Genomic DNA, 25,141 nt, shown 5'->3' with positions numbered 1-25,141 from the left:
TTATTCTTTTGTTAACTTAAAAGTTCAAGTATAAGGTGTAGGTTTCAAAAAAAGCTTTGCTAGCCTGGGACAGACTCTGTATGCCTAAGTTGGCAAATGAGGTAAAAGAAAAGAGCTGAAAGGCCTACAATGATTAAGCATTAGTATTGAAGGAAGTTGCTTCTGAAGCATCTTAGGCGAAAGAGACACATAGTGATACACAATTAAAATTAGGACAAGTGAAAAAGGAGGCTGTAGATACAGAGAAAAAACTATCCTAACAGTATTCCCTATTACTGGCTTGAAATGTTACAAACGACTCTAGCCTATCCGCCATAACATTTTCCTGCTGGTAGACGTGGTGGATTTTTGACTCCCTCAGCTCCCTAAAAAGGGAGCTGCAATTCAAAATCATATGTGAGAGAACATAATTATTTGAGAATAGAATGTGAAGTAATATCTGTGAATCCGTTTCCATAATAATTGGTGTCAATTTCATATCAACAGCTAATTATAACCCATGAATGATGCTAAAATTTCCGTATGGATGGTTGATCTTGCCATATGAAAAATAAGAAAATCATGATTTATGTTATTGGAAACATGGAATAAGGAACAAGAGAAAGGCACAAGATTTAACGTGGTTCAGATCAGTATGATCCTACATCCACCAGAGAACAACCACCTTCATATTATTAACAAAGAAAGGGGAGATATCCCAAATACACCTAAGAAAATTGGTCTCTCAACTCTCTACTCTTATAATATATCTTCTTATGATTTTTGGATAGTTTTAACAATGAAGAATGACCATCCTATTATAGATGGCCAAACTTGGGCTGCACACACAAAATAAGAAAAGAAAAAATAAATACAAAATTTGTCCTCCATAAACTTTTACTTGCTCTCCAAGTTCATTTTCTAGCCAAGTAAATTGGCACATGAAATTTTCTTCCTCATAGGTTTGACCCTATAAAATAAACTAAACCAACTCTGTCAATCTCCACCTTGATTTGCGTTCCAAGCATGCATGTGAACAAATTCAGCCAAAATTTTTAAGCTTATTGGGTAACCCCGTTATAAGAAACAAGAAGAATCAAACCTTTGTTGAACATAGTAGCTCCACCTAGCAGTTGTTCTCTCATAGTTGCATCAGTTGATGCATACTCCCGCCAAGTCCATGCAATGTGTAAACCTAGCAAGCCAGACTATCTTGGTCAACATATCTGCCATATTATCGCCTGTGAAAACCTTTACAACCTTGATAGTTTCCTCTTCGACAACATCTCGAATAAAATGGAATTTAGCACCTATATATTTGATGCGCTTATGAAATCTTTGATTTTAAATCAAATGATAGAACTTTGACTATCACATCTTAGAGTTGATTTCAACTGAACCAATATCAATCCTGCCACCAAACCTTTCAACCAAATAGCTTCTTTTAATGCCTCCGTTGCTGCCATATATTCCACTTCTATTATAGACAAGGCGACAATTAACTATAAAGTCAATTTTTAACTAATGACACTGCCAATAAGAATAAAAATAAATCCTCCTTATATCAAGATTCCCTGTATAGTCAGAATCCATAGAACTGACAATTGAAGTACCTTTATCTTTTGAAAGATTAGGTCAACATTAGAAGCTCCTTTAAGATATCTCAATATCCACTTGACAACTTCATAATACCTCTTTCCTAAGTTGGCCATGTACCCGCTTACCACACTTATAGCAACAACAACAACAACAACAACATACCCAGTGTATTCCTACAAGAGTGGGGTCTGGGGAGGGTAAGATGTATGCAGTCTATACCGCTACCTCCGAGGAAGTAGAAAGACTATTTTTGATAGACCCCCGGCTCAAAGTACAGAACAGTAAACAAAGGGATGGAAAACATAACATAAAATTAGGAATAAGAAATAATAAAATAGACATCAGAGAAATATGAAATACGAGACATAAGGGCGACATAGAATAAGAAAATAGGTACTAAGATATAAGACCTAGTGCACCCATCTAGTAATAACCTACACTCCCATAAAAAAGAACCCTATGAACACGGACCTAGGCTTACTAACCCGCTACACAAGACTCTCTGGACTGCAAGCTACAACCCACACACCCATATTAGCCTTCTACCCTTATCCGCGACCTCCACACCTTCTTATCTAGGATCATGTCCTCAGTCAGCTGAAGCTGCTCCATGTCATGTCTAATCACCCCCCTTTAGTATTTCTTTGACCTACCTCTACCCCTCCTGAAGCCATCCAAAGAAAGCCTCTCACACCTCTGGACTGGGGCATCCACACTTCTCTTCATCATATGCCTAAACCATCACAGTCTTCCTTCCCTCAACTTGTCTTCCACTAAGCCACTCCCACCTTCTTCCGAATAGTCTCATTTCTTACTCTGTTACCTCTAGTTAGCGAACACATCCAACATAATATTCTCATTTATACCTCCTTTAATTTTTGGATGAGCGAGTGCTTGATTGGCCAACACTCCGCACCATACAACATGGCCGGACGGACTGCCACTCTATAGAATTTTCCTTTAAGCTTAAGGGGCACCTTATTATCACACAACACTCCCGAGGCTAGCTCCACTTTATCCAACCTGCTCCAATAAGTTTAGAGACATCCTCATCAATCTCACCATTTCCCTGAATCATAGACCCAAGCTACTTAAAACTGTCCATCTTACAGACATCCTGGGAGTCTAACCTCACCACCCCTCGTCCTCCGGTCTCAAGTCACTAACTTACATTCCAAATACTCAGTTTTGGACCTACTCAACCTAAACCCTTTAGACTCAAGGATTTTTCTCCAAACCTCTAATTTATCATTCACACCCCCTTGCATCTCATCAATCAACACCACATTATCCACAAATAACATACACCAAGGCACCTCGCCTTTAATGCTCCACATCAGCACGTCCATCACTAATGTAAAAAAGAACGGACTAAGAGTTGATCCCTGATGCAACCTAGTTTTGATTAAAAACTGCTCTGAGTCTCTTCTCGCCATTCTCACCTGGGTCTTCCCTCCATCGTACATATCTTTAATAGATCTAACGTATGTCACCGGGACCCCTCTCACCTTCAAAGAACCTCTCTCGGGACTTTATCATACGCATTTTATAGGTTGATGAACACCATGTGTAAATTCTTCTTTCTTTCTCTATACTGCTCCACTAATCTCCTCACCAGGTAGATTATCTCTGTCATCGAGCGACGAGGTATAAATCTAAACTGATTCTCCAAAATAGACACAACCCTCCTCAATCTTCACTCGATCACTCTTTCCCAAATCTTCATAGTGTGACTCAACAGTTTAATACCCCTATAGTTGTTGCAGCTCTGAATGTCACCCTTATTTTTATATAATAGAATCATTGTACTCCATCCCCAGGCCTCAGGCATTCTCGTAGTCTTGAAAATACTATTAAATAAATCTGTCAACCACCTTAAATCGGCCTCAACTGCATACTTCCAAAAATCCATCGAAATTTTATTGGGCCCCGTCGCCCTACCCCTATGCATCATATGAATAGCCTCTTTGACCTTTTTAACCTTAAAACGCCTACAGTATCTGAAATCATGACTTTCTTCCGAGTGCTCCAGCCCCCCCAACATAATGCCTCTATCTCCCCCCTCTACCAAAACACTACCATCCTTCCCTTTAATGTACTTTACTTGATCGAGGTCTTGGCCCTTCCACTCCATAGTTTTAGCAATTCTGTACAACCTTTTTTCCCCGTCTTTCACCTCTAACTCTGCATATAAACTCTCGAACACTGTCGACTTAGCAGCCATAACTGCTAATTTAGCCTCCTTCCTAGCTACTTTGTAAGCCTTTCTATTCACTCCTTTCTCCTCCTCATCTTTACTATCAATTAACTTAACATACGCCTCCTTCTTAATCTCTACTTTTTTCTTCACTTTCTCATTACACCACCAGTTCCCCTTATGCCATCCTGCCCAACCTCTTAAAATACCCAACACCTCTCTGGCAGTCTCCGTGATGCTGCTGGTAGCCCTATTCCACATAGTATCAACGTCCCCTTGCTCTTCCACACCCTGTTTTTGCCATCTTTTCCCCTATCTCTAGAGCATTAACTAGCGTCAAGCATCCCCACTTAATTCTAGGTCGACCCTCCTCGACCCTTCTCTTCTTGTACTTTTTGATAGACAAGTCCATCACTAGAAGCTCATGCTGGGTCGAAAGATGCTCATTCAAAATGACTTTACAATTCTTGAATAGCCCCCTATCCCCCTTCCTAAGCAGCAAAAAGTCAATTTGGGTCTTGGCTATTGTGCTGCGGAAGGTAGTTAGGTGATCTTTGTTCTTTCGAAAACTTGAATTCACTATCACCAACCTAAAGGACTACGCAAAATCCAACAGAGCAACTCCCTCACCATTTCTGTCACCAAAACCAAAACCTCTATGCACATCGTCATATCCTCCCGATAAAACCCCAATGTGGCCATTGAAGTCCCCTGCTATGACAATTTTCTCCAAACTAGGCACACTTCTCACCACCTCATCCAACTCCTCCCAAAAACTCTCTTTTACCTCCTCTTCTAAGACCACCTGCAGCGCATACACACTACACACATGTAACGCAAAACCCTCAATGACCAACTTAATCTTCATCAGCCTATCACTGACCCTCATAACCTCTACCACCTGCCATTTAAGCTCCTCATCCACTAAGATGCCCACTCTATTCCGATGCCTCATACTCCCCAAATATCACAGCTTGTACCCATCCACATCCCTAGTCTTAGATCCTACCCACCTAGTCTCCTACACACATGCAATATTAATTCTCCTCTTCTTAAGAATCTTCACCAACTCTATGGACATACCCTGTAGGGTCCCAATGTTCCATGACCTTACCCTCAACCTATCTTTTCTCGCCTCACGCCTTCTTCTAACACCCTTCCCCAAACCCACCTTAGCGCCTGACCTATACCCTAAACCCATCCCAGCCCTCCTCTTCTCACCTTCTCCCAGCACTGCCCCCACCCTCAACCCCCTCGAACATGACCCTATTCTACCATCAACCCCTCTAGCCACTACTCAACCAAAATAAAGCCCCAAATTAATGTATCAACAAACAAAGTAACGGGCTAAAAACAGTAAGAGAAGGTATGCACAAAGTACCCTAATCATCCTAGCAGCTAAAACAAATGCAACAACACAATAACCACCACTAAGCCAAGTAGCCAAGCTTACCACACTTACAGATTGAGAAATATCTAGACGTGAGCATACCATAACATACATAATGGTACTAACCGTGCTAGGCATAAGAAATCTTTGACATATGCTCCACTTAATCCTTAGACTGAGGTATTTGTAACTCTAAAAGTTTAAATTGAGGAGTTGATAATGTATTTAAAATCTTTCTCATTTGTATATTGAATCTCCTAAGAACCTTTTCAATTTACCTCATTTGAGAAAGATGTATAACTTCGTATTCTCTTGAAATCTCCATTCCAAATATTTTCTTTGCATCTTCTAAATACTTTATGTCAAATTCCTTGCTTAATAGTTTCTTTGAAGTTTTATCTTTATGATGTTTTTAGCAACAATAAGTATATCATTAATATATAATAGTAGGTAAAACATCGAGTTACAAGAAATATCCTTATGATACACACATCTATTATGTGCACTCCTTGAGAATTCATGTGTAGTCATAAATGTATCAAACCTCTTGTACGACTGTCTATGGGAATACTTCAAATCATCAAAGACTTGTTTAGTTGGCATACATCATCTTCTTTTCCCTCTGTTAGAAAACCTTTAAGATGGTCTATATAGGTTGTCTCTTCTAGATCACCATATGAGAAAGCAGCATTGATATCAAGCTATTGGATCTCCAAGTCAAATTATGCAACTAATGCTAGTAGTATGTGAATTCATCTATGTTTCACGACTAGAGAGAAGATCTCACTATAGTCAACTCTCTTCTTCTGACCTAGAACCTTCGTAACCAATCTCGCTTTGCCCCTAACATCTTTCACTTTTTGAATTTCTTCTTTCTTTTTATAGACTCATTTGCATCCAACTGTCCTTTCCTCTTTGGCCTTTTAACTAAGACCCATGTCTAATTATTATAAAGAAACTCCATATCTTCCATCATGAATAACTACCATTGTGCAACATCCTTGAAAGAATTTGGTTTAACATTTAAAAAGGGCTTAAGATCCTTAATCTCTTCTTCTAGAACTATAAACACATATGCAATCAGATTTTCTTGATCTATAAAGAGTTCTAGTTTCCATATCTATCTTTCTTCCTTCCCCTTTGCAATTATGTATGTTTTATTGACAATAAGTTCTTCAAGATCTATATTTTTTGATTCATCAATCTGAGTCTCTTGATCCTTCTCCTTGTTAAGCTCCATCGATAGCTCTACCTACTTGTTGATCTCATTTTTTGATAACTCTACAAAAACTTTATTAGGATCGAGTATAGAGGATTTATCAAAGATAACATCTCCACTATCTAAAAATTTGAGTAAAGACAAACACCAAAGTTTGTACCCTTTTAATCTATTGATATACCCTACGAATATGTCTTCCTTCATTAACATAATAATAATCTAAATACCTAATTACTCACAAGTATGAATAGCTAAAGGGTTCACTTGACCATACCTTATTTCGAGTCTTAAAGTCAGTTACTGATGCTGGAGATTGATTGATAATATAAGAAGTAGTGTGAACTGCTTTAGCCCAAAACACTTTTGTAACGCCCCAAATTTGGTATCCGAAATGCTACACGGTGCTCATGACCCGGAAGGACCATAATCTAATCCATGACTGATATCTATAACTGAGCACTGAATAATATACTGTAAATATGCAGAATATAAGCTATAAAGCCATAAGGTTCAAAGCTGCACTAATATTGAATATAGAACAATGTCTGTAATGGGGTATAACAATATCTAAAACTAAAATAAAACTATCTGAAAACATACTATAGTCTGAAAACACTCTAGTCTGAAAGCCTCTAAAATATCTGAAAAATGTGGAGTTGATGGGACATTTCCCCAACTAATTCCAAACTACTGAAATAATAAAGTAATAAAATAATCATACTATCCTCAACTAATGAGGACTCATTACTAGTCTGGCTGCTGAACGTCTAATCTACTAAGGATGCTCGGGAGCTCGTGTGTCTAAACCTATGGTATAAAACACCATAGCATAAATCGTTAGTACTTTAAATATACTGGTATGCAAGTGAGGTAGGCTGAATGCAAAGGGTTTATATATATGAACAGTACTAATTAACTGAATAACATGAACGTGAGAATACATGCAAGAATATGTAACTGTAACTAAGATCGTGATAACGATGACTTTTGAATTCTGATAACATGGATTTACTAATATCTGAGTACTAATACTGAGATACTAAATGACTGATTCTATTGAATACTGAGAGACTGATGTTATTTTACTAATAGAGAAAAGACTATTTCTGATAGTTCTAATTATGAAGAACTGGTATGATTGACTGTATCTGATAGTCCTGAGTCTGAATACTGATAACATGATATACTGATAACTAATATAACTGATAACATGAGTAACTATATCTGACAGTCCTAAATCTGATGGAACTAGCTGAGTTTCGTATTGTATCTGTGTTGACTGTATCTGAAAGTCCTAAAATCTAAGAACTCTTTGAGTTCTATTACTGAGATTGATTGAGTATGCCTGAAAGTCCTGATTCTGTAACATAAAATTATGGGAAGTAGTTATCTAATCGACATGCCCTTAATATGCCATTATGGCTGAGTTAGGGTCCAATCTACAATACAGCACCACTGGTAAGGACAAGCTGTGGGTGACCCTCATCTAATAGTGTCCCTTAAGAGAATGGTGGGACCCTTATTTGATAGTTTTTATCCACCTCATCAACCCTCATCTGATAGGGTTGATGTCTCAACCTATGCTGGTTACATAATTTTGGAATGAAAGGATGACTTCTATGAATCACACCCTCATTTGATAGTGTGTGTTCCCATTCTTGGGTTCACTCAATGCTAATTCCTACTTCCATCTGAATAGACACTAAACATGGATTACTGAGCTGAACTGAATTAACCAAATTTTGTTGACTGACAGAATATTACTGAGATTTCTATATTACTGACTGAGATCACACAGATTTTTGAGATTACTAAGATCACAGAGATTACTGATGTTACTGAGACCACTGAGGTCACTAAGATTACTAAGCTACTAAGCTTACTAAGATTTCTGGAAAAGACTGGACTGATACTGAATTTATTGGGTTTTCCTGAGTCATGGGACTGACTAAATTCTACTGATCATGGCTTGACTGAGATTATCGTGAAAACATCACAACTAAATTGTCGGGTACAAATACCCCCAAGACTTGACAGAATGAAACTAATAAGGCTTGACACTTTTGATCACATGACCAATATCAATAATTCATAATTTCATAGTTGGAAATTTCATGAAGCACATGATCATCATAATGTTGTACATGGATAGTAATGCATTTAAACATGGCATAATTTCATGCTTCTAATCTTATGAACATCTCATCAAGTAATCACAATGTATAGGTTTGGCATGGGAAACATCTTAATAAAATAGGTATAGCATCACTTAAAAGACATAACATAATCTTGACACATGGAAACTAAGTACTTGATCATCATTCATTCATTGGGGCATATTATCAAGCACCTTGAATGCACACTTAGGGAATAGGTGTATTAATCAAACTACAAATGATAAACCACTCAATTTATGGATTTCATCTTACATACTAACATAATTTCAAGACAAACACATAAAACCACAACTTGGGAATCATACAACAACACTATCATGATTTCAATCAACCCACAACATAAACATTACAATTCATAGTTTAAAAGAGGATTCTTGATCTTTATGGATGAAAGGAATCCATGAATGAACACTGTGCATACCTTAGTTCTTGATTCTATAAAGATTGACAGAGAGATTCTTGAATTTGGATCTTGGATTTGAATCCCCAATTGAAAACCTTAGCTTATTCTTGAGAGAAACTTGAGAGAAATAATATATTTTGGGTGAAATATGGCTGAATCACGTATTATTAGGTATATATAGGGGTGGAAAATTAACACTTTTAACCCTTGGTCGTGTATTTAAATTCTGAGAAAATTTCTCGATTTGGCAAGCTGGTGTGATGCAATGCTATCACGCCGTATCACTGGAATTTAATGACTGGGAAATTGCATGATGGCGTGATGCGGAGCTTATCGCATTGTCACTTTGTTAGCGACCTGGAAGTTTCACGAAATGCGGTGGTATCGCGTTAAGACACTGGAAAAAGGACAAATTTTGAATTTGAGCTTTGGCGTGATGCGCCATCATCGTAGAGGCCCACTGGATTTTGACGAGTGCTATTTTGGCCTGTTCCGCGATGCATTGATGGCTCAGGTGATACACCGTCTCACTAAAAAGGCTCTAACTCTCCGTCTGGGTGTTGGATTTGGGTGAATTTGATATTGATGGAAAGCTTATTCAATTTCCCACATGATAAAAGTGAAAATATTGAAAATAACACTTGTATATAAGTGGATTCATCTTTAAAACAAGTCTTTAACATTTCTGGGACAATTTTAAGCTAGGTAGAAGTACGGGGTATTACAACTTTGGACATTTTGGATTGTAGGGTCATACAATGAGCCTTTTCAAGAAGAGTTTTGTTCATCCTCTCGGCAAATCCATTTTGTTATGTTGTGTTCCTGACTGTCTTATGTATTGAGATTCCATTAACCATATAGAAATAGTTGAACTCTTCGCTGCAAACCTCTAAGCTATTGAATGTGTGAAGATACTTGATTTTATGCTCTATTTTATTCTCAACCAATATCTTTCACTTCTTAAATACTTCAAAAACAACAACTTTTATCTTCAAGAAATGTACCTACACCTTTCATGATAAATCATCAATGAATGTGAGAAGATACCGCTTTCCACCCTTCAATGGAACTTTAGAAGGACCCTATAAATCTAAATGGATATAGTATAGTACCCCTCCCATCTTATGCTTTCCAATGCTAAAGTGACCTTCTTATGCTTCCCTAGGGATTAATGCTCATAAAATTGAAGTGCATATTCTCTCTATTCAAAAGGTTTTAGTTGCTTAACATCTATAATCCTCGTGTGCTCATATGACCTATTTTCATGTGCCATGATTTTTTCTTGTCATCATTTGATAACTGCACTGTAGATGCATTAATAGAGACAACAATGGTACTTTCTAGCAGTGTGTAGAGGCCATCCTCCATATTATCCTTCAATATGAATAAAAAACCTTTACTCACCTTTATAGTTCCTCATTCGCTCATGTACTTATAACATTATTTATCCAAAGTACCCATGGAGATAACATTCTTCTTCAGATTAGGAACATGATAGACTTCTGTAATAATTCTCATGATACCATCATGGAAGAGAACCTGAAATTAGCCAAAGACAACTATTTTACAAGTTGTGTTATTTCCCATTACTGCTCCTCCACTGTTCTTGTAGTTGTTGAGCCGATCCCTTCGAAATGTCATATGCTGAGTACAACCAGAAGCTAGAATTTATTTTTTTCCATAGACTCCACTACTGCATGACATTGTAAGTACATATTCATTTTCAGAATCATGCACTTGTTCAACAATGGATGCACTTGCCTTTTCCTTGGACTTTGACTATCATGACTCGATCGGGGCCCTAGCTGTGGCAAATACCCCAAGCCTACAAAGTAATTAGATGACCTCTTAGCCTTTCATCATAATCATAGTGAAATAAAAAACATGCGGAAGCCATCCCATAATGTAAAGAGTTTGATAAATCATAAAATAAAGTTTGAACATCAAATCCAAATCTAGAAATAATAACCCAATACGTTAAACAAGTGTCTATCCATAAAACATTTACTAAGTTGGGACTGACCCCGACTATGCCAAAAGAAAAACCAAAGAAAGGATATGATGAAGTGAATGAAAAGTAATAAGGCCTTTCAAGTGATGGAGGGATCACCGCTTCTCACTAGATACTTAATAGGATAATGAACCACCTAATGGTACATAGGGTTACAAGATAAGGCCTTTAAACCTATATCATAAAGTGATGTAGCATCCGAGGGTGATTAATATGGTGAGTATATGCAACCTAAGAAAAGGTATAAAATATACATGTACCAAAAGCAGTAAAAAAACACATGATCATACTCCATAATAATAACAAAATAAGGGGCAGGGAAACAATGAATATAAGGATATAACCATTTAAGACTTTGTCCTAAACTATATAGCTTTTCGCCGTTATCCAGTAACCCATGGGCTATATGAGTTTGGTACTTCCCAACCGGCGGGGCCTCAGTCTATGTTTGCCGCACGTACAGAGGTTAGGCAAAAATCACCAATAGACTAGAGCCACCATATTATCCTAATATTAAGGACCTCATTTTGTCTTCTAATTTAGGTACGACATTTCTATGCCGATAAACATAGATTTTAGGCATTGGTCACAGGAATGTACGCCTTCTCGGTGATGCTACATAATCCTCTTTTGAGATCAATTAAAGCATTTCCTTATTTTAGTTACGAATCTTCCATCAAGCCATTCATTTATTAGTACCTTCATATCAAGACTTGAAAGCCGTTCGTATCATGTAAAGAAAACATTATAATAAATTATTATCGACTCTTTCACCCTATTATTTAAAAACATAAGCATATGCATCATCAAATTTGCATAAAAATACTAAAACACATCATAAGGCTTAATATTTTTAATGCTTTAAAAGGGACGGGGTGTCATTTTCATTCATCATCTTAATCCAAGACTTTTCAAGTTTCTTGAAAGTTATAGTTTCCAAACATGAATAATATTCAACCTTTTGAAATTTATATAGTGAAATACATTTTTCACTAATTTTGTTCAAATCACTAAGGTATCCAAAAGTGGCTAGAGATAGTTGTATAAAGAGGTAAAAACTTATCTTTAGTATTTATAATAACAATTTTCAATCCCAACTTTAAAACATCAACTAAATACATATAACAATTATGAATTTCATACTTTAGGATCGTAATTAAAGTAGGGACATTCAACATGCCTTTTTGAAGAAAATTTTCCCTAAAGGTAGCAAGAAGAGAAGCACCCAACTTGAACCCTAACTGTACTACTTTTTAACCTTAGCCTTTTGTTTTCTCTTGAGAGTGGAGAGAAGAAAGAACATTGAAAATCTCATAACTAATGAGTAAATAGGTTTATATAGGGATTAAAGTTGTTTAATTGGGTAAACTATCAAAAATCCCTTGACCAAAACAAAAATAAACAAAATCCGTGTTTTGTATCCTTGGGCATGGAATTTCCTTATGGCGCCACCCAAGAGCAGGGCATTCCCTTATTGTGAAGTGAATAGAGTGTGGCACACTCGTATAGTAGACCTTTACTGGTTCTACATAAGGGTGTTCCTCCGCCTCTGTGGCACGCCCTAAACACGGACCCTTACTGTTTTGGGGTCTCAAAATATCTTGAAACATGATCGAAAAATTTAGAAATACATCCTAATGGTTCTATTACCATCCCTTACCATAATTCTACTCAAAAAGCACCATTAAACACTAAGGATATATCAAATTAAATTCATTGAAAAATTTTGGAGTTAACATACGTAGGCTCATTTTTAACACCTTTTAGACCTCTAACACCCAGCATGTTACATTATCCTCCCCTAAGGATCTTTCATCCCCGAATGAGAGATTAGGACACCTTTAATACAATACATGAAAGAGCATAGACGGACTCAAGAATCAACTCAAAATACATTAAGAGGAAGAGTATGTTTCTTACCTTAAGCACTCTTATCCAACATTGGAAACAAGAATGGGTATTTAGCTTTCATGTACTCTACCGATTCCCATGTAGCCTCTTCTAACTTTTGGTTTCTCCAAACTTTACCGAAGCTATCCTCTTAGTTCCCAATTTCCTATCTTGTCTATCTAAGATTTTAATCAAAATTTCCTCATAAGACAATGAATCTTCCACACAAATATCCTAAACAGGCACTGCCAAGGAAGGAGTACCCCTACATTTATTGAGAAAAGACGCATGAAAAATAGGATGAACCAATGCCAAACTCACTAGTAAGTTCAATTCATAAGAAACCTTCCCAATTTTCCTTATAATCTAATACAGACTAATGTAATGAGGACTAAGCTTACCCTTTCCCCCAAATCTCATAACTTTTTTCATAGGAGAAACCTTTAGGAACACCTAATAATCAGCCTTAAAGTCTAACTCTCTTTATCTCATAGTCGTTTAAGACTTTTGGCGACTTTGAGTGATCTTAAGCCTTTATCAAATAATCTTGACTTTCTCCATTGCTTGGTGTACCAAATAAGGTCCAAACAATCTAGTCTTACCCATCTCATACCATCCAATTAGTGATATACATTTCTTACCATAAAAAGCATCAACAAGAGCCATTTGGATGCTGGAATGATAACTATTTTTATTAGCAAACTTAATAAGTGACAAATAATCAACCCAACTTCCCCTAAAGACAATTACTGTAACAACCAGAGACTACCCCCTAGTTATTACATGGTGCTTATGATCCCGAGGGACCACAAGCTAACCCATGAGCTGGTACCTGCTGTGAGCACTAATAATAATACTGTAATAATTATGGAATAATGGGCTGAAATGCCATAAGGTTCAAAACATCTAAAATACTGATAATGAATAATAACATCTGAATATAAAATACTATCTAAAAATCTAGTCTTAAAAGCCTCTAACTAAAACTGTCTAAAAGTGGAGTTGATGGGACATTTCCCCAACTAACTCCATCTACTAAAATACTGCTAAGCTGAAGTACAAAAATAAAAGCATATCCTAGATAGATGAGGACTCACTGCTAAGTCTGCTACTGCTGGCTGAATCAGCGAAGCACGGTTAGGAACCTGAGTGTTTGAACTTATGATATGACACATCATAGCGCAAGAAACGGGTATGGGATCAGTACATGGAAATGTACTGGTATGCTAAATGAGGTAAGAATAAATGCATGGGTTTATATACATGAATAATAACTAACGGAATGATATGCAAGAGCTGGATAACATACATAGAGGATCTATAACTACTGAACATACTGTAACTGAGAATACTGGAACTGAATCTGATAATTGATAACTAAAAATACTAATAATCTGAGATCACTAATAATCTGAATTACTGATAACTGAATGACTGTATCTGAAAGTTCTAATGCTGTAGAACTGAACTGAGTTCTATTCTTAAGACTGAGACTGAAACTGAGACTGTGGAAGGTAATCATCAAACCAACATGCCCCAAATAAGAAAAGATAAATGAGTTGGGGTTCAATTTGTAACCCCAATTAGAAGGGTACCAGTACCATGCCACGGGTATAGACAAGTTGAAGAGTAACCCTTTACTGGCAGGTTTCCTTAATCGAGAATGGTGGTACCCTCTATTGGTAGGTAGAGCACCTCATCAACCCACAAATGGTAGGTTTGATGTCTAAACCTATGCTGGCTAAGTAGTTCTGGAATGCAAGGATTGCTTCTAAGCATCATACCTTTTATTGGCAGGTGAGCCTATATCCTTAGGTTCACTCAATGCTGAATTCTACTCCCAACTGAAAGACACTGAACTGTTATACTGGACTTAACCGGACTAATACTGAGATTACTAAATTCCTAAGTTTTGAAACTGACTAAATGCTACTGAGTTCTGTAACAGAACTGAGAGTACTACTGATTGTGACATGACTGATACTATTTTATAATTGATACTGGCTCTAAGTAACAGCTAAATTGTCAGGTATTAAATACCCCCAGGACTCGATAGCATGAAAAGTAGAGCAAAGCATCATCTTGAACAACATAACAATGTTTACTTGGTTCATAATTTATTCATAGAGACATTTTATCAAACACTTGTAATGCATTAAATTGTACACAGATGGGGAATACATGTTAGTATGCTATAATGGCATTATTTCATTCTCATAGACGATTTATCAAACACATAAGAAGCATACTTGGTTCATTAAATCATAAATAGTGAACATGGTTACAACAATCAACTTGATAATTGAAGGGTTTATCATGAATATCATGTAATTCAACACATACTAGGGTCATTTCTTGGAACTTGTAATCTAATCATGGATTAATTCAAACAACATCATAAACATGAATTCAATCTAATTCAAACATGGAAATCATAAATCATATATCTTGTATTTTGAAAAAGAATTCTTGGGCCCCATGGAAGATAAGGATCCATGGATGAACATCTAACATACCTTAATTTGATGAGTTCTTGGAGAAATTCTTAGGATTAACCTTGATTCTTGAGAGCTAGGTTTGTTTTCTTGAGAGAGATTATCTTTTGATTTTGGGGAAAAATGAATAATGAATGGTTTTACACATTTTTAAGGCTTAAATACGAAATCTAGGCAGAATAAAATCATGGGAAAAGATTGATTTAACCCTGGGCACAACTTTAATTTTTCATAAAATTTTCCTGATCTGGACCCCTAGTACGATGCGGCGCTATCTCATCGTGTCCCTGGAAAATAACAACTGGGAAATTGTATGGTGGCACGACGTAGTGGTATCGCTTTGCCACTTTGTTTATAAACTGGAAGTGTATCGCGACGCAGTGGTATCACTTTGGAATACTGGAAAAGGATAATTGTGAACTGGGTTTATAGCACGACGCGCCAATATCGTAGAGCAACACTGGAAATTGAAAATTGTTATTTTGATACACTCCGTGTTGTTCTACTTTTCTGAATGATGATGTTTAATGATTGATACTTAAAATCGCCATAACTTCTTACCGATTGTCGGATTTAGGCAAATTTTATATCATTGGAAAGTTAATTGAATTTCCTATGCAATGGTAGGCTTAAATCTAAAAATTATTGAGTATTCCAAAAATTTTATTTAGGATAACGCATGTACTAAGGATTAATATAGGCTTGGGAAATACGGGGTATTACAATATCTCCCCCTTGGGAACATTCTCCTCGAACGTGGCTAGTTAAACTGAGAGAGTACGAGCAAACTGAGTTTACATGATAAACTAGACATGTACAACTAAAGAATGATTATATGAATGGTCTGATAGACTGAACTTACATACTAAACATGCATATCTGATGGACGATTACATGGCTAAAATTGATTTATGAAATACATGTCTGACACGAGAATAATATGAGATAGTAATTGATAACAAGTTTGTAACGATATTAAATATGGGAATGAGTAGGCTTAAGAAAGACTGTGATGATGTACGAGACACCATCTAACTGAAGGACGACCCAATGACTTCGGCACACTACTGAGGCTTGAGAAACACATGGCATAAACTGAACTTCACGGACCATTTAGAGTGTAACATAAGTCATGGGAACTGAGCATACTGGGAAACATGAATACGTATGTCATAAGCTACATGACCTGAGTTTGGAATTTCTGAACTTATGGAACCCGATTTGTACTACAGAGTGAACAAGAAGTCCTTATACTAGGAACAGGTTATTGATTTAGTGACCCACAGACATAGAATAATAAATTTAAGCTAAGCTAATAAATTTCTATGTCTGTGGGTCACTAAATCAATAACCCTACTACTATTTCAGGGTTTAACCTTGGTATGGACTGCTATGTAAAAAATTACAGAATATAGAGAAGCTCATGGATCTTATAAGGCATAAACATATAAGTGGGAGATTTGCAACTTATCAGTGACCACATCAGGAGGACTTTCTTAATCCTATCAGGACTGAAGTGCATAAAATCTGTTTCGGCATTCCTATTGGTGGCACTAGAAGTGGGACCTTGTTGATTCGGGCAACATGATTGAGCTGAAGGATGACTATACTGACCCTGAGAACTTGACTGTAGACAATCTCTGACTCTATGACCTGGATTGCCACACCCGAAACAAATATCACTGCCAGCTCTGTACATACCTCTATGATTCTTACCATACTCTCCACAAAATGGATTAGTATGACCATTGCTTATGCTATCTTGGTCATCGATACACTGGTTGAGGATGGAGCTGGGACTGAAGACTTAAACAAAACTGGGAACATTTCCCCCCATCTGACTTAGGCTGATTGAAATTGAACTACCTGTTCTATCCCTTTTATTCTCTCCCTGCTTCTCCTTAAGTTTCTGCTCTTCAATCTATTGAGCATCGACTATTAAACTATATATGTTCATTTTTTTAATCAACATTGCTGTTCTGTACTCCTTAACCACACTATCTGATACCTCAGATATGAACTTGCTCATTCTGGACCTATTACCTGCTACTACGTGGGAGCATACTTAGCTAACTAAGTAAACTTGAGGGAATACTCTTTTATAGTCATACTACCTTGTCTGAGATTGATGAACTCTAACACTTTGGCATCTTTTAGCTCTAAGGGAAAGAATCTGTCTAGGAGGGCAGTAACAAACTTTTCCCACTCTATGGGCTTTGCATTTATACTCCTATCTACCTTCCACTGCTTAAACCACGTATGGGCTATATCTTGTAGTTGATAGGAGACTAACTTAGCACTCTCACTGAAAGTCACTCCCATGATATTAATGAATTTTTGAACTTGATCGTGGAACTCCCGTGGATCCTCTTCTGACTTATATCCCGTGAAGAAAGGAGGATTCATTCGGGTGAAGTCCCAAATTCTGGTTACAACAATATTGGCCACTGGGTTGGCCAGAACAATAGCTGGCTATTTATTCTGAGCTACGACTAAATTGGCTAGAGTAGTGAATGCAACTCTGAATTCTGTGTGAGTGACATATTCGTCCATGGGATCTGCCTGTATGGGCTAAGGGGCTGACTGATTTTCGATTCTTCTTTCGTTAGTCCTTTTAGGAGGCATGTTCAGTAAATGAAAAGGAAGAATCGGAGTAGACTGAGAGTTTAACTTGAGCTCATGCTCACTCGCATGACATGAATACTGAAAGAAGGAAACGTTTCCTAACACCTCTCATAGCCTCCTATCCATAGTATGGCATGCTACACACCCATGCACATAACTCTACGCGATACGGCATTTTAGACTCCTTAGGACACTATTGAACCTTAGGCTTTGATACCAAGTTTGTAATGACCCAAGACTACCCCTTAGTTATTACACGATGCTTATGATCTTAAGGGACCACAAGCTAACCCATGAGCTAGTACCTGCTATGAGCACTGAATAATAATACTATAATAATTGTGGAATAATGGGATGCAATGCCATAAGGTTCAAAACATCTAAAATAATGATAATGACTAATAATATCTGAATTTGAAATACTGTCTAAAAATTTAGTCTAAAAAACCTCTAATTGAAATTGTTTGAAAGTGGAGTTGATGGGACACTCCCCCAATTAACTCCATCTACTAAAATACTGCTTAGCTGAAGTACTGAAATAAAAATGTATCCTCGGTAGATGATGACTCACTGCTAAGTATGCTACTGCTATCTGAATCTTGCTAAGCACGGTCAGGAACTTTAGCGTCCAAACCTATGATATGAAACATCATAGCGCAAGAAACGGGTATGCGATAAGTACGTGGGAATATACTGGTATGCTAAATAAGGTAAGGCTTAATGCATGGGTTCATATACATGAACAATAACTAACTAAATGATAAGCAAGAGCTGGATAGCATACATGGAGGATCTGTAACTACTGAACATACTGTGCATGCTGTAACTGAGTGTACTAGAACTAAATCTGATCACTGATAATCTGAGATCACTAATAATCTGAATTACTAATAACTGAGTGACTGAATCTAACAGTCCTAATTCTGTAGAACTAAACTGAGTTCTCTTATGAAGATTGAGACTAAAACTGATACTGTAGGAGGTAATCATCTAACTGACATTCCCTAAATGAGAGAAGATAACTCAGCTGGGGTCCAATCTTTAATCTTAATTGGAAGGGTGTTAGTACCATGCCATAAGTAAAGACAAGCTGAAGAGTAACCCTTTACTAGTAGGTTTCCTTAATGGAGAATGGTGGTACCCTCTTCTGGCAGGTAGAGCACCTCATCAACCCTCAACTAGCAGGTTTGATGTCTCAACCTATATTGGCTACGTAGTTCTGGAATGCAAGGATTGCTTCTAAGGATCACACCCTCTACTGGCAGGTGAGCTCCCATCCTTGGGTTCACTCGCTGCTGAATCCTGCTCCCAACTGAAAGACATTGAACTGAACTGGACTAATACTGAGATTACTGAGTTTTCCAAAGTTCTGTATCTGACTGAATGCTACTGAGTTCTGTAATGGGCTGAGAGTACTACTGATCATGACATGACTGATACTATTTTGTAACTGACATTGGCTCTAAGTAACAGCTAGATTGTCGGGTATTAAATACCCCCAGGACTCGATAGCATAAAAAGTAAAGAAAAGCATCATCTTGAACAACATAACAATGTTTCCTTGGTCATAATTCATTCATAGAGATATTTAATCAAACACTTGTAATGCATTAGCTTGTACATGGATGGGGGAATACATGTTAACATGGTATAATGGCATTATTTCATTCTTATAGACAATTTATCAAACACATAAGAAGCATCTTGGTTCATTAAATCATAAACTGTTAGCATGGTTACAACAATCAACTTGCTAATTAAAGGGTTTATATGAATATCATGTAATTCAACACATACTAGAGTCAATTATTGGAACCTGTAATCTAAATCATGGATTAAAACTCAAACAACCTCATGACCATGAATTCAATCTAATTCAAACATGGAAATCAAAAATCATAAATCTTGTATTTTGAAAAAAATTCTTGAACCCCATGGAAGGTAAGAATCAATGGATGAACATCTAACTTACCTTACTTTGATGTGTTATTGGAGAAATTCTTAGGATTAACCTTGATTCTTGAGAGATAGGTTTGTTTTCTTGAGAGAGAATTATCGTTTGATTTTGAGAAAAAGTGAATAATGAAGGGTTTTACACGTTTGTAAGGCTTAAATCCTACATTTGGGTGGAATAAAATTATGGGAAAAGACTGATTTAACCTTGGCACAACTTTAATTTTTCATGAAATTTTCCCGATCTGGACCCCTGGCGCGATGTGGCATTATGGCGTCATGTCACTGGAAAATGACAACTGGCAAATTGTATGGTGGTGCGATGCAGTGGTATCGCATTGCCACTTTGTTTGTGAACTGGAAGTGTACAGCGATGTGGTGGTATCACATTGGAACACTGGAAAAGGAAAATTATGAACTGGGTCTATGGCGCAACGCGCCAATATTGTAGAGCAACACTTGAAATTGACAATTGCTATTTTGACAAATTCCGCGATGCGGTACTGGCCTGAATGACGATGTTTAATGACTGAAACTTAAAATCACCATAACTTCTTTCCTGGTTGTCGTATTTAGGAGAATTTTATATCGTTGTAAAGCTAATTGAATTTTCTATGCAATGACAGGATTAAATCTGAAAATTATTGAGTATTCCAAAAATTTTATTTAGGATAATGCATGTACTGAGTTTTAATCTAGGCTAGGGAAATACGGGTTATTACAATTACTCTGGCCCTTAGAATATCTTTTAATGTTTGAACAGTACTCTCCGCTTGTCCATATATTTAGAGGTAGAAAGCGGTACTAAGGTTCACATGAGTACCCAACCCCTTCTGTAAAAACCACAAAAAATAAGAAGAAAACTGCGTACCACCATAAAAAATAATAGACATTGGGGCTCTATTCAACTGAATTATCTCCTGAATGAATAACTTTGCATAATCTTCTCATGAGTAATTAATCCTAATGGGCAAAAAGTATGTAGACTTGCTAATTCTATTAACAATGATCCAAATGGAATTGTATTGGTTTTGGGACCGCAGAAGACCGATAACAAAATCCATGTTAATTATTTCCCACTTCCACATGGGTAAGGCTATCTCTTGGGAGGTGCCACCCAGTCTCAAATGTTCAACTTTGACTTGCTGACAATTTATACATTTGGAAATAAAATTTTCTAAATCTCTCTTCATATTGTTCCAACAGTATATCTCCTTCAAATCATGATACATCTTTGTCGAATCGGTGTGGACCGTATATATAGACATTTGTGCTTGGGTCAAAATCCTCTCTCTCAACCTATCTATATCAGGAATGCATAATCTCCCTTGATATCTCAAAACACTCTACCTAGATTTTGAACCCCATAACTTTCTGCTGACCCACATCATCCTTGATTTGCATAAGTATGGGATCATAGGCCCGTTTCTCCTTAACTTCAACCCAAGATATGACTTGGCCACTTCCTATATAATCACTCTCTCATTTTTAGAGTAAACACATACTGCAGGCTTTTATGGTCCGATTAAATATCCACATGCACCCTATAAAAATAATGACACCATATTTTCAACGCAAACGCTAGAACCACTAACTCTAGGTAGTGAGTTGTATAATTTCTTTCTTAAGTTGTCTAGAAGCATAATCCACGACCTAACCATGCTGCACAACACACCTAAGTCCCATATGAGATGCATCACAATATAAAACAAACCCCTCAATACCCTCAACTAAGTTCAAAACAGGAGCAGACATCAATCGATTGTTAAATTTTACAAAACTGCCCTCATAAGAGTCGAACCATAAAAACTTTACTTTTTTCAACTTCGTAAGCGATGAAACAATGGATGAAAAACTTTTCATAAATCTCCTATAATAACTTGCTAGGCCTAAGAAACTCCTAATGTCAGTTGGAGTCGTGGGTCTAGGCTATTTCTTTATTGCCTTAATCTTTTGTAGGTCCACATTTATCCCCTCACTAGAGAAAACATGCTCGAGAAAAGTCACAACACTTAACCAAAATTCACATTTAGAAAATTTTGTATACAACTCCTGATTCTTAAGATTCTATAACATAATTCAGATTTGATTTGCATGATCCTCCTCACTTCTGGAGTACACCAAGATATCATTAGTAAAAACAATGACAAACAAATCCAAGAACTATCTAAACACCCTATTCATGAGGTCCATGAAAGTGACTGGGGCATTGGTCAACCCAAAAGACATGACCAAAAATTCATAATGGCTATAGCAGGTTTGAAAAGAAGCCTTGGGAATATCAGGTTCCCTAATCTGTAGTTGATGATATCCCGAATGGAGGTTTATATTAGCAAAACACTTGGCTCCCTAAAGCTGATTAAAGAGATAATCATTCCTAAAAAGAGGATTCTTATTTTTAACGGTGACCTTATTATACTAACAATAGTCTATACACATCCAAAAAGATCCATTTTTCTTTTGCATGAGAAGTACAAGAGGTTTCCAAGGATAAATACTAGTACAGATAAAACCCTTATCAAGGAGGTCCTTTAATTGGTTCTTTAGTTCATTCAACTCCACCAGAGCTATCCTATATGGAGGAATAGAAATGGGATGAGTATCGGATAAAAGATCAATGCGATAGTCTATTTCCCTATTAGGAGGAATCTTAGGAAGATCATTGGGAAAAACTTTAGGATACTTATTAACTACAGGAACAGATTACAAGGAGGGACTTTTAGAGTTAGAATCTTTGACCTGAACTAAATGATACAAACACCCTTTGGATATCAATTTTTTAGATCGAAGATAAGAAATAAACTTCCCCTTAGGTACTAAGGAACTCCCTTCCCATTCTATCACCAGCTCGTTAGGAAAATAAAAGTGACCGTTCAGGTCCTATAGTCTAAAAAAGCATAACACGAGCGTAGACAATCCATTCCCAAGATTATATCAAAGTCCACTATATTAAGTTCTATCAAATCTACCACTGTTTCCCTATGAAAGATTGATACAATAAACCCCTAGACTTTTCTAGCAATAATAGACTCACCCATCGGGGTAGAAACTGAGAAGGGGTCAGAATTACTTTTAGGGCTAAAGACAAAATGTACAACCGCATAAGGAGTCACATAAGACAAGGCGGAATTGGTATCAACCAAGGCATAAACATCATAAGAGAAAGTCTGTAACTTACCAATGATAACATTTGGGGTTGCCTCTGATTATTGTCGAGTAAAAAGTGTATATAAGTGATTACAGCTATTCCCCGTCCCTGAAGTATATAGGAGCCGATGATATGGAAACCAGAGTCTTATTATCCCCAGATGCAACCCTAGTTGAGGGGAAATCTCACTACAAATGACCCGGCTGACCACATCCAAAGAATAATTTACTTTTGAAAAAACAAAATCCATAATGAAGCTTTTGGCAAGTACGATAAGGTGGGTAAGATGGTGCTGACTGAGCTACACTAGCCTGACACTGGTCACCCTATGCCCTGGGGATACTAATAGGCTTGAAATGCTGATTACTTGAGGTCTTAAGGACTGGAGCACTAACTGATGGGTAAGAATTTCCCTAAGTCTTTCTCTTGGGCCAATGTTTATGCCCTTTCCTATTATTAGGCTGGCATGCATACTGCTCCATATACGTAGTCTTCTAACTCTACCTTTCCTTAACCTTTGTCTGCTTGTTTTTCTCATCCTCAACCTGCTGTGCATAGACCACCAACCAAGATATATCCATGTTACTATTTAGCATAACAACCTTATTTTATAGTACCAAATCACGAGAAAGACCTAAAGAAAATTTCCTCATCCTGGACCTCATATTAGCCACAAGTTCAGGATCATAACGAGAAATTTGGGTGAACTCTAGTGCATACTCCTTGTTACATATTTTCCCTTGCCTCAAATTCACAAATTTCTCAGCTTTAGCTTTCCTTAACTCCCAAGGAAAGAAATAGTCAAGAAAGCCATTAGAGAACTCCTCCTCCACTATAATCTTAATATCTTTACCCCTTAACTGCTCCCACTCATCATACCACTAGTAAGATACTCCCTTCAACTAATAAGCAACAAACTCTACCTCCTCTGTATCACTAGTATGCAAAACTCTAAAGCTATTTTCCATTTTATCCACGACTTCTTGAGGATCCTCCTCAGCCTAAAAACCCATAAAAGTTAGTAGATTCAACCTCATAAATTGACCAAGCCAAGTGATCTTAGATGATCCAGTAACTGGGCTAGCATGATCAGACCGATGGGACTGCGATGCCATAATCTGAGCAAGTATATGAATGGACTAACAAAACTCAGCATTAGAGACATCCCTCTATGGGTATTGAGTATAGTTAATACTATACAAGGAGCTTGAGGAGGACTACTTAAAAATAGTGGAACCCTAGGAGGAGCAGTGAAATCAGGTGTACGGGTCCATATCGAGTCTGCATTCTGTGAGTAAGGAAAACCTTATCAATATTAGCCCTAGTTGGGCTAGAGGTTCCAGCCAAATTCCTGTGGCCATCAGATCTTTATGGAGGCATGATATGAAATGCGAGAAATTTTGGAGTTAGAGAAAACTCATAGTAACTAGACTCTTTACCATGAAATAGAACACAAAAGGGAAATATTTCTAAATGTCTTGTAGCCTCCCCCTTATAAGTGTGGTGCACTACACACCCATAAATTGGACACTACTCGAAACAGATTATAGACACCATGAGATCTTAAATCGTGCTCTGATACCAAGCTTGTCCTGACTCGAACAGACAACCTAACCCTACCAAGGCATGAGATGACCTCTTAGCCCTTTTTATAAGCATAGTGAAATACAAAACATGAAAAATCCAACCTATAATGTAAAAAGTTTGATAAATCATAAAATAAAGTTTGAACATCAAATCCAAATCCAGAAATAATAACCCAATACTATCAATAAACCTCTATCCATCAAATATCTACTAAGTTGGGACATGACCCATACTATGCCAGAAGAAAACCAAAGAAAGGATATAATGAAGTGAATGAAAATTAACAAGGACTTCTGATTAATGAAGAGCTCACCACTCCTTATCAACCGCTCAATAGGATAACAAATCACTTAATATTGCACAGGATCACAAGAAAAGGCCTCCGAACCTACGTCATGAAATGATGTAGCATCCGGGGATGGTCATTACAGTGAGTACTAGCATGTAACCTAATAAAAAAAGGATAAA

General features: G+C 37.0%; 2 protein-coding genes across 2 annotated transcripts; both read right to left on the bottom strand.

Annotated features, from left to right (window-relative positions):
- Nucleotides 1-256: 256 nt before the first annotated feature.
- Nucleotides 257-4,036, bottom strand: LOC107852830. The gene is made up of 2 exons (XM_016697868.2): nucleotides 3,453-4,036; nucleotides 257-377 (listed from the first exon to the last, which is right to left on the bottom strand). The coding sequence occupies exons 1-2, from the start codon at nucleotides 4,034-4,036 to the stop codon at nucleotides 257-259; spliced, it is 705 nt and encodes a 234-aa protein (XP_016553354.1).
- Nucleotides 4,037-4,040: 4 nt separating this feature from the next.
- LOC107852831 lies at nucleotides 4,041-4,730 on the bottom strand. Its single transcript, XM_016697869.2, has 2 exons — nucleotides 4,378-4,730; nucleotides 4,041-4,266 (listed from the first exon to the last, which is right to left on the bottom strand). Exons 1-2 carry the CDS (start codon nucleotides 4,728-4,730, stop codon nucleotides 4,041-4,043), a joined length of 579 nt encoding a protein of 192 aa, XP_016553355.2.
- Nucleotides 4,731-25,141: the final 20,411 nt, after the last annotated feature.

This window comes from Capsicum annuum, chromosome 5 (assembly GCF_002878395.1).
Source record: "Capsicum annuum cultivar UCD-10X-F1 chromosome 5, UCD10Xv1.1, whole genome shotgun sequence".
In the NCBI taxonomy this organism is placed as follows: domain Eukaryota; kingdom Viridiplantae; phylum Streptophyta; class Magnoliopsida; order Solanales; family Solanaceae; genus Capsicum; species Capsicum annuum.
Note: the sequence above shows the minus strand (reverse complement) of the source record. Positions and strands in the feature narration are given on the sequence as shown.

What these genes read in the sequence shown, in the direction of transcription:
- LOC107852831 (XM_016697869.2), bottom strand. Translation starts at nt 4,730, where the DNA reads ATGAGGCATCGGAATAGAGTGGGCATCTTAGTGGATGAGGAGCTTAAA. An exon ending in GTTGCTCTGTTGGATTTTGC is followed by an intron (nt 4,267 to 4,377) that starts GTAGTCCTTTAG and finishes TTTGCTGCTTAG; the next exon opens with GAAGGGGGATAGGGGGCTAT.
- LOC107852830 (XM_016697868.2), bottom strand. Translation starts at nt 4,036, where the DNA reads ATGTGGAATAGGGCTACCAGCAGCATCACGGAGACTGCCAGAGAGGTG. An exon ending in GCAGTTGAGGCCGATTTAAG is followed by an intron (nt 378 to 3,452) that starts GTGGTTGACAGA and finishes TTTGAATTGCAG; the next exon opens with CTCCCTTTTTAGGGAGCTGA.